The sequence below is a fragment of the Toxorhynchites rutilus genome, chromosome 3 (assembly GCF_029784135.1).
Source record: "Toxorhynchites rutilus septentrionalis strain SRP chromosome 3, ASM2978413v1, whole genome shotgun sequence".
NCBI lineage: Eukaryota > Metazoa > Arthropoda > Insecta > Diptera > Culicidae > Toxorhynchites > Toxorhynchites rutilus.
The window spans coordinates 269,180,808-269,192,222 of NC_073746.1; the positions used below are offsets into that span (position 1 = coordinate 269,180,808).

Genomic DNA, 11,415 nt, shown 5'->3' on the forward strand with positions numbered 1-11,415 from the left:
TATAAATCATCATTCTGAAAACAGATAGCAAACCTTTTAACTCTCATATGACACTATGGCTCTATCTGAATAGAATGTTCCGGAAGCTTGTTTTCGACTTTTAAAAGAAGGAAAAGAGATCTGCTTGGTAGAGTACGACTACGAGTTTGAGTCACTTGTATAGCGGAAATGTTTCTAGTTCTGGACGTCATTATATTTCAATAATAATCGTATTGTGGAATTTTACTTCAAAGGTATACTTTTCTCCGTTTTCATCCGATATCATGGTTGAAAAAGACGAATGGTATACATTATTTATTCTCGTTCAATTAGCGGTCTCCAGCATTAACCGGAATGCTTCACACTCAACACCACTTTGCTCTCGTAGCCTCCACATTTCTATGTGGATTTTTTTTTCTCATTAAAGTATTTAATTCAACGATACAGATACCGAAGCCAGTTTATGCCACTGGATCGTCTCCCTTGGTGGTTCTGGTATAAATAACCTGAGCGTGATGGTGTACCACCTGCCGAATCAGTCCTAAAAGAGATAAATAATGTGTTACCAGGTAAACCCAAATCTTTAAAAATACAAATGCCAAGTTTCCACGCGCCAAACATTTTTGGGAAATTGATCATTGCTAGCTAACTTACCCTTGAGGCATAGCTCTCGTAGACCTCGCTTGGCCAAAGAGCCACGGATCTTCAAACGTTCAGACACGACAGATGGGGTAATCAACTTATAGGCGGGCACTTCCTTGTAGAGCTTCTCATAGGTGGCCTTATCGAAGAGGACCTGATTGTTCAGCTTATCACGAACTTTTCCCTTGGACCACTTCTTCTTCTTGGCCTTTCCACCCGAAGATCCTTCCTTCTTCTTCTGGGTCTTTTGCGGCTGTTTAGCCGATCCTTTAGTGTCCTTCTTCGGTGGCTAAAATGAACAATTAGTCGTTAGTATCGTATCCACTTGAGCTAACGACTCTGGTTCAAAGTTGGAAACTTTAACACTAATAAATTTGTTTGGAACACTGTCACCACATGTCGAAAAATAATTGGTAAACAATCTCAATTTGAGTATTTTCTATAAACTTTCTTGGTGATAATTATACTAATATTTATTCCTGCATAAACAACAATTGAAAACTTGATAATACTACTAAGAATTTTACTGTTTAACATTCTGAACCAGAGAAATTTCAAGGAAAACACAAAATACAACCTACCATATTGGCGACTGAACTCGGAAAGACCTTTGAGTGACAACCGAAAAAACAGGAAGTTTAGAGACGCACACTTTGACAGCAGTAGACTCTTCGGAAATCACAATACACACTAAAACTGAAACTGATCTGTTTTCGGATAAATTATCCAGGTATAATAGGGATGCACTGATTGTTTCGAAAAATCACCATTATGTTTTTGTTAGTCACCCTCATTCCGGTTCACGATCTGCGATTGGATTTAGGGGCTGTCCACGTGGGGCTGACGTGGTAGAAAAAGCATGATTTTAGACACCCCCCCCCCACCGTGGATAAGCGAGGACATTCCTTATACCCCTCCCCCTATTGTCCACGTGGACATTCCTTCGGTTTTAAGGAAAAAATATATTTTGTTCGCTTAAATTTCATTTCAAGTTTATTTTTATTTTCTACTCCATATTGTTATTGATAAAAATTATAGCCTTACCAATGGTAACGATTTGTCTTGAAATCTTCGATTTTTTTTCACCATTCTCCGGGAGCTCATTATTGACGTAGGAATACGTCTTTCGGGAACATATTGGGATACAAATTGAAAACTGAAAATCGATTGCATCGTGAAAATTGTCCAATTTCAAACGCTTATTACTCAGTCATTTCATGATGGATTGATGAAATTTTTGCGTCAATTGATTTCGGTACTCCATAACAATTTTTTAATTGAAGAAAATAATATACGTCATGAAACTAACTATCGAACAATTGAACAATCTCATCGCCTATCCTAACGGAAATACCCACTTCTGATTGGTCGAAATTGACAACACATGCGGCGGGTCCCTAACAGAGACATCAAAACCAAGCTGCCTGGGGGAAATCGACATTGCAAATATATGCAAGTCGGGGGTTGCTTCGTGAAATTTCATATCAATGACCGATCGTTTATTGTGAACAATTTAGCACCAAGTGTAAGTGTAAAATTGTATATGGAAGCAGTTGTGTTAAAAATGACTTCATATATGAAACGATTTATTTTAATTTACTAAAATCAAATACCCAGGTTTGTTCCCTCTCGAAAACAGGTCGTTTGGTTTAAGCTGTCTGTTTTGTTGTGTTCATTTTCACCCAAGGAAAGTTTATACGGCGAGAAAAATTGGAAAAATGAATAAATATTAGAAAAAAATCACAGGAGGGTTGTGTCCAAGACACGACCGCATAGTTGACGTAGGATTCCGTTAGTCTATCTGTTGATTTTGGATATTTTTGGAAATTTACATCGTTAAACTCTTTAATAATGATTTGGTGGCCCAAAAAAGGGCCGTTTTGTTTGGTTGTTGGGTATTGTACGTTAACTCCACCAGTGTTTACCGACTGATGATGGCAGAAGGATGGTAAATAGTCGTTAGATGGTGCGTATCAGATTATCTTTTAGCGAAGTGAAACGAGATATGATGAAAACCGCCCTCTGCGATCCTAGACGAGATACCTCCTGTGTTATGAATGGATGAAATTAAGGAAAAAACCCACCAATGTAATATAAGATAATTACCAATCCAATACCGAACACAATCATAATTTTTTCTCATCAGTGAAAACATGTTACTTTAATATAGAGAAAACATATTTGGAATGGAAAAGGTATTTTTCTTTTATAATTTTTAATTTCTGAGTGTTTATTCAATCCAATGCGAATTTTAATTGGAATAACAACACCTAATACTATATATAGAGGATATGGGAAATCACTTTTTTCTAATATTTATTCATTTTTCCAATTTTTCTCGCCGTATAAACTTTCCTTGGGTGAAAATGAACACAACAAAACAGACAGCTTAAACCAAACGACCTGTTTTCGAGCGGGAACGCACCTTGGTTTTTGATTTTAGTAAATTAAAATAAATCGTTTCATATATGAAGTCATTTTTAACACAACTTCCATATACAATTTTACACTTACACTTGGTGCTAAATTGTTCACAATAAACGATCGGTCATTGATATGAAATTTCACGAAGCAACCCCCGACTTGCATATATTTGCAATGTCGATTTCCCCCAGGCAGCTTGGTTTTGATGTCTCTGTTAGGGACCCGCCGCATGTGTAGTCAATTTCGACCAATCAGAAGTGGGTATTTCCGTTAGGATAGGCGATGAGATTTTTCAATTGTTCGATAGTTAGTTTCATGACGTATATTATATTCTTCAATAAAAAAAAATTGTTATGGAGTACCGAAATCAATTGACGCAAAAATTTCATCAATCCATCATGAAATGACTGAGTAATAAGCGTTTGAAAATGGACAATTTTCACGATGCAATCGATTTTCGGTTTTCAATTTGTACCCCAATATGTTCCCGAAAGACGTAATCCTACGTCAAAAAATAAATACATTTAAATTTTTTCATTATTGTCATATGTTTACATCTCCAGAAGAGGGGTAATATTTGTTTACATCCATGAAGATTCGTTCGTCATGCGGAAATTCGTTTCTCTAAAAACAGGAAGTGGGTTATATCTATGGTATAACCGCAAGGGTGACGTAGGACTATCGTTGATTTAGAGATCATTTGTTTGAAGTTGAATCTAAATTCATTCTGAATGAATGAATAAATGAATATTTGGAGGATTTCGAAAACCAGAGCGTTACGTTGGAGGCTCAAGGTTTTATGCATCCAATATTGGATACAAAAAACCTTGTTCTGAAGAATAATCTTCAGAAGCTTTCCTGCTAACTGCACTTGATTGACAAATCACAAAACCAAATGTATGTGGTCGCAGTATTATATGGATAGAAAACATTAAAATAAACTCGCTTGAATGTAATTTTTAATTCCAATGGGAACTGGCAGATTTTTTCCTCCATTTATTTTATCTCCATATCCATTTTAAAATATCGATTGTGAACTCATTCTCGATTATTTTTATTAAAGCTGGCTGGCTGTTTGAGTTTTCAGAAAATCAGCCAATGAAATCAAGCACTTTGTTTGAAAACAGAATTTTCTCGTCTAAATATCAATTACGTTATTTTTACAGGTTCGGTAGTGCCTGATAGCTCTAATGAACCTAGTAAAAACAAAACATTTGCAGTATCATCGTGATCGATAATTCCGTTGACCTAAATCATGCTAAACATTATCCTAAAAAATTCGTGCCGATTCTAATGGCGGGTTTACATTAGGGAGATCTATAGCTATAGATGGATTTATTCACGTGAAATAGGTGTAAACGGGTGAGAATAAATATGATACACTTATTCGAGGTATATATAACTTGAACAAATTCAGCATATGTAAACGCTTGAGAATTTCTCACTGGTGAGAAATCACTAAAGTTGGATGCAGTTCTACTTGAGGTGAATAAATTCACCTAAAATATAAATATATTCATTATAGAAGTTCACGCTAGTGTAAACGGTTGATGCGATTTTTATAAATCTCATCATATTTCTCCACATGAATATATCACTAGTCTAAACCTAAGTGGTGCGGACTCAATCCGCTTCATTTTCAAGCAAATTTATGGATTTTTTCAAGCGGTTTCTTGCAATAAATTCTCAGACCACCAGAGATGCCAGATTAACAGATATGTTTGTGAATTTACAGACATATCTGTAAAATACTTTTTATTTTTGTTGCAGACTTTTTGGATACAACAATATTTCACAGGTTTTTAAAAAATGAGAGGCTCTATTTATCACATCAAAGATATTTGACTGATCGTATTACATTTTTCCATAGTTTTAATACATAATAAGTTTTTATATTAGTTATGGCGTGTGTTTATATTTAGTTTTTATTTAGTCCGGCGTAACCACAGTGGTTATGTGCGCAAACTAGCGCCTAACTGCCCTTGTCACCACAGTGATTACGTGCGCAAAATAGGTCGCATTGCAGTGATGTTGTGAGCATAGTATCGCTCAGTGACCGACGACAGTACTTCAGTATCTTTTGCATTCTGTTGGTGTTTGGTTTGGTAACAATAAGTTGTATACGTCAGCGTTTTTCATGATTTCATAAGTGCTTTTGCCCTGAACTCATTGCAGACGAAACAGACAATACGATTCCTCACGATGAATGAAAAATTGCATTAAATGTATTTATACTATGCTTCAAAATTTCATGACAGTGAGGGAACAGAGTCGAGAACTTATGAGAACTATCGATGCGATTGGTACAACTTAACAGATTGTAATTTCCCGAGAATATCAAGAACAGCCGATGACAAACCAAGTAAACCGAATTAGCGCTGCCGCCGCCAAGCGAATCATTTTTAGCAAACGTACGGTGCAACATGTGCGTCGCTAATTTCCTTAAAAATGACTCTCCTAGAGGGGTATCTTTTGAGCAAACGACAATGAGTTGATTCTCAAAGCCTTAACCGTTTCGTTACGAGCGTCGTCTATAGACGACATCCGCGCGACGAGCTGTGTGTACGAGCGTCGTCTTTAGACGGCATGAAATTCATACTGCTCTTCGATCACACTAGCGCGACGTGCATACTTTTCGGCGCAATACTCCGTACAGGGGTAGCACTTCGGAGGAGCACACTGCCGTAATGAAAGGGTTAATTGAACATCTTTGAGTAATATTAAGATTGACTACATCCGAGCGAAAACGGAGACCGTTTTATCCCAGTCCTTGAGCATCCCTTTAATCTCGCACTGTTAGCCTATATCTATCTATATAAATGAAAATGGAAGGCCAAATCTGTTCGTAAGCGGGCCTCGAGGAAGGGATGATCTGATTTTAGCCTTCTTTATTTTGTTGTATTCGTCTCTTCCCGTAGATCAATATAGTGGAGAGCAAAATCGGAAAGTTTCCGGAAAACTCAGAAGGAATGTCGGAAAATTCGTAAAAATGAATTTCCATATGACCGAAAATTACATCATGATAAGCGTTTTTAGTCCATTCAATATTTGCGCTAGCGAAGTTGATCTTTGTTCGAAAGTGGAAATGGATTTTCAGGCAAAACAACGCATTCCTGTATCTTTTATCTATCTATATAAATAAAAATGGAAGGCTAAATGTGTTGCTTATCCCAAAATCCGATGAAGGAAAGGTCCCTTTTGAGCTGTCTTCATTTTATTGTATTTGGAGTATTCTGCCCACAGAACAATGTTATGATGAGAAAAAGTTTTGAAATTCGTTCTATAGAATTTATATCAAAACAATAATGATATGACATATACTACATATACTAGCTGACCCGGGACGAAGTTCGCCGGGTCAGCTGACCATAGTTTAGGCCACAAACTTGATGTTTAAAAAAATGTCCAATTAAACGTGTCGCATTACAGGTCTGTCCAATTTGCTAAATTTCGCATTAAATGTAAACTACTGTATATACAGCCATTTCATGCCAATAAAGTGGTTCTCAAGGGGAAAAATGATTTTTCGGACCACCGGTTAACTTCAAAAAATCATATCTCAAAAACAAAAAAAAAATAGCATCCCTGAAATCTAGATATGTAATGTATAACATCCGCAGCTTTCAAGAAAAGTATAAAAAAATAGTCTAAAACCATAAAAATAATAAAAAAAAACTACAATCGATAATTACGAAAACAAAATCCTTTTTTTCATTGCAATTTCAATATATTATATTTTAATGAAAAGCTAGCTCATTGGCTTCAATTAGATATGTCGATAATCTAAATCGGTTCAGTGATTCAAAATTTATAAATTTTTGAAAAAAGTCAGTTTTGGGAAAAACTGAGGAAAAATTATTTTTCGGACCACCCTAAAATGGAAATGGTGGAAAAAAGGGTCTAATGTTTCGCGATAAAGAACAAAACTACCACTTTTCATCGAAATGTGAGAACTACTATATCGGTTTGGCATGGAATGGCTGTATATATAAAAGATGTACATATACAAAATATACCATAATATACAAAAGACAATCTCACGTGCATCGCGATGTACAAAGTATCAATTAATCTGGAAAAAATAACGTTAAAAGATATTTCTACAGATCCGCACACTTTTACAGAAATTTCCACATTTTTAACAGACTTTCACATATTTTTACAGCCTTTTTTTTAAAATCATCTGGCAACTCTTCGTTCCACTTTTCATCGAATGTTTTCAAATCGCAGGAGTAAACATTTAGGTGACTGTGACTTCGTTTGTTTTTATTTCATTCGAAGAAATATTATATCAGGGAAAGTGGACATTAAAAATGCGTTGCTCAGTGAAAGACTGCCCGAATACGAGTGAAAATGTTCGCGTTAGCTTTTATCGTATTCTTTCGGAAACGTATTTACAGACGCACTGGGTCGATTTTTGCGGAGACGACAAACTAGTTCCGAATGAGGATTCGCGTATCTGTGGAGTAAGTACGATGTTTGAATTATTGAAAACCAAAACTGTAGCAAACCTTTCATACACATTTTCAGGATTATTTTTATAGCGTCTTAATGCAGTGGACTGTAAAAATTGCTGGTTAATCCCGCTGCGCGATACCAAAGCAGCCTTTATGCGGATTGCCAAACGTTGAGAAACCAAATTCCCCCCGTGGGCGCGATGCAGACTGCCTTCATTGAAGTGATGCAGCGGGGATTTTCCATTCGCATGAAACTTCACATCACTGTGGCAGATTGAGGGACTCGTTTCATCGGAGACAAAACACAACACACGCCTAAACTATAACTATGTACATTGTATTTTACTTAATACTATAGAAATATACATGAAATTATACAGAGTTATAAATTATACAAGCACTTCAATTTCTTCTTAAATTCTGCTTCAAATTTGCTGCTGTTGCGTACACTCTGCTGTCTTTAATCGAACTGGTGTGCTGTCCTTGTACAGCAAAAACTATCATCCAATCCGTTGGCGGAGCATGTTCGTTTCTTTTTGCAAGAGAGCTGTGGATTGCACTTTAGGGTCTGGCGTCGAGGGATTGCATCGCATGCATCTGTTCTCTCTTCAGTGTGCTTGTGACTGTACAATTTTGATAGAGATACATCGTTACATTTCAACCGGAAAAGAAACCACGAAGCGCAGATTGCTTTACCGTTATATTCATAACCAGTACTAGCGGATCATAATTACGCGGATTTCATTCGGCCAGCTTCACTAGCAAAACTGTTTTCACCGACGTTAGAAAAAATAGTACCCAAAACATTTCACTTTTGCTATGTATGTACGTATCAAATTCGCCAATGTCGAATTTCGCTCCCACGTTGAAATCTTGGAGTGAACTAAGTGTTATTCGTAGTTTGTTGATGATCGGTCAGGTCCTGATACCTTGCAATATGAGATTCTCTTTCAGAGATGCAATGGCCAATTAAACAATTGACGGAAAAATGAAGTTCGTTCATTTTATAAGTTTAATTATGTTTGCCTTTGATAACAATACCTCTTTTGTAGTGTTGATTATCATAAGAAAAATAACACTCCTAATCGTTGGATCTCTTTTGACATTTCAATTGGATCTTTTTTGACAGCCGTTTTGATTCAGTCCGCACTACCTAGGTCTAAACCCACCCTAAGGAAAAAACCAGACATACATCTTTTCGATCATATATGCACCGTTTTTTGCTGATTATTTCAGCATCCTTCATGCAACTTGAGAATTCCATCCTCTCAGAACTTATGCGATGCAGTAAGTTGAAGTTCTTACAAGAATCTTAACAGTTAATAATCTGAAGATGCAATATCTGGTGAGTAAGGCGAGTGGAGTTTCAGAAGTGCCCTAGAAGCGTTCTGGATCGTTGTTTTAATACGTTCAGCTGCTAGCAGTACTTGTTGGAATTCATCGAAACTAGTTGCTTGGTAGAAGCTCATGATACAGATTTTCATCCAGTTCTACCAGACCCAGTCACAACTTTCTTCAAGCGAAAACCTGCTTCGGGGTTCCATTTACTTGCTAAGATTTTTTTAACTCAACATTCTGTGAATGATTTGCCCTTTACAATTCGCTACAAATATGTATTTTCGTCGCGTTTATAAAACAAGTCCGTTCAAGTGTTTTTCGGTAAAATAAACCCTTATTCCGGAATCTGGTCGGGTTTGAAATTAACACAATGTTGCGTTCTTTAAGAGGGAATCTTAGTCTAGAAATTTGAAAAAAAATCATTTTTTTTCTTCATATTTCTCCAATTCAGACAATTAAGAATATACCATAGAAGAGACTTTTCGAAAATCTCATTATTTACCAAGTTATAGCCATTTTAGTGATGCGATATCTCATCTAGTACGGCCATAATAATTAACTTCAAACGCGTTTTTCTCGAAATGTTTTTTCGAACTGGCTTACACGATATCTCAAGTTCTACTTATCCGATCTATGTTTATATGAATACAATCTGTATGCATCTCTCTATCGCAATTTCTTAACTTTACAATTTAAAAAAAAATCAAGAAACTTGAAAAAAATGTTTTAAACAGCATTTTTTTTCTTCAAATTTCCACCATTTTGTCAAAAACACATTTTTTACTTGTCCAAGGTTCATGCGATAGTGGCATCTTTACTGATTCAGAATCTGTTCGATTTGTTTGTTTCAGATAACCAGAAGGGGTGGAATCGTGTACGCCATGGCACAACTTTTTTTTGCACCCCCTCACTTGATCAGATTCTAATTATGGACATATTATTTTCCGTTCAATTTTTGTTTTATTGTTGAAGGATAGATAAACAAATAGTGATATAATGGATGGTAAAAATATTTTTTGTTTTACTTTTTCGGAGCTCGAGGAAACGTCCGAAATTCGTGTCCCCCTATCCCCCTTGATCTGAACGAGTCAAATCCTATCGGATTGTGCAAATGTTGCAACCTTGAAATGCAGAATGCAAAGGTTTATTTCGTTCGGCAAGGTGCATCCATTCGCTAACTAAGAAAAACATTGAAAAGAATTGTGTATGTCAAATGTTAAAAAGAAAGGATGATAACAAGGATCTGAATCGCATTCTCTCGGTTATTCTAGTAGTATTAAGCTGTTACTCATGCTTTATTCGAAAATAAACTTTTTGCATGTAGAAAAAAAATAATAAAGTTCTATTGAACAGTTCACAAACCGCGCACAAGACTATTATATTTTGTTTACAAGGAATCAAAATACTTTTAAAATAATTAAATACTAAAAAACTTCAAAATATATTTTAACTCGAAACAATCGTTAAATTTAAAGAAGGCAGTTTTGCAATTATAAAATTTGAATGGAGATTTTTAAGTTATTCGATTTCTTAAAACACACAAACCATTTGGCAATATATTTCCAAACATTTCACAACACACAACGTTCACATAAACTCACTATTATAATATAAAATCATCATCACCATTTAAGATTAATATTATTTCACAATTTGCGAGAAAATATATTGCTCTACTATATAGAATACATATTCGAAACAGAATGTGTTAATTTCATCCTTAAAATTCATTATCAATTTCGTTTTTCAAATGGTGCAAATCGTAATGACAAATGGTCAGTGCCATCAACGCAATTACAATAGACGAAACGCTTGCAGCGTTAAACGTAATGAATGTAATGGATATAGTATTAAATATGTAATGAAGTATCAATACAGTTCAAAAATTTGGCTAAATCGTCTTGATTTACTATTGTATTGTTTTTAGATTGTTGCAGAATGGTTTTCACATTTTGACCCACCTGGCAGTATGTTAAGCACCTTGATTTACACCAGTTTGAAAGTTTGGCAGTTCTCGCGAGTGACAGAGATGCCAGATTGGAAGACATGTCTTCATTTTGAACCCATTTGCCTAATCGTGAAGATATATGATTTTGTGACGACATTTTGAAGATATGATGAAATATGTGAAGACATTTCAGTATGATAGCGTATGTGAATTTTTGAGAGATATTATTTCCATAACGTCCCATATAAAACTATTGGCCGAAAATATCGTCAAAAAAACTAGGGCTTTTGTCTCAGTGTTTACTTTTGTTTCTAGTAATCAACGGAGACTTTTGTATCAGGCTCATTCACTCACTTTTTTCAAACTTCTGCAAGCAGAAAATCGACAAGTATCGGGTCTTTCAATAAGAGCGCATCAAAAGTATTTTTTTTAAATAAAACAAAAACGTTTTGTGTGGCACGGACTGAAGTACATGAGGCAGTGTGTCATGTGCTGACCATAAACGGCAACCCTGCGCGTTGGCTGTAAACATCAATGCCCACTTCTGCTGATCGCAGCGACCCACGTCATTTCGTCCTCTTTTACTCTTCAACCGTCAAGCAGGTAAGACGTGCGGAAACCTGGTTT

The 11,415-nt window shown here is 35.8% G+C and overlaps 1 protein-coding gene across 1 annotated transcript; it reads right to left on the reverse strand.

Moving 5' to 3' along the window:
* Positions 1 to 220: 220 nt before the first annotated feature.
* On the reverse strand, positions 221 to 1,338 carry LOC129776505 (40S ribosomal protein S25). Its single transcript, XM_055782186.1, has 3 exons — positions 1,203 to 1,338; positions 634 to 910; positions 221 to 520 (listed from the first exon to the last, which is right to left on the reverse strand). The coding sequence occupies exons 1-3, from the start codon at positions 1,203 to 1,205 to the stop codon at positions 441 to 443; spliced, it is 360 nt and encodes a 119-aa protein (XP_055638161.1). The 5' UTR covers positions 1,206 to 1,338; the 3' UTR covers positions 221 to 440.
* Positions 1,339 to 11,415: the final 10,077 nt, after the last annotated feature.

Coding starts and splice junctions, on each gene's coding strand:
- LOC129776505 (XM_055782186.1), bottom strand. Junction 521..633: donor ACGAGAGCTATGCCTCAAGG/GTAAGTTAGCTA, acceptor TATCTCTTTTAG/GACTGATTCGGCAGGTGGTA.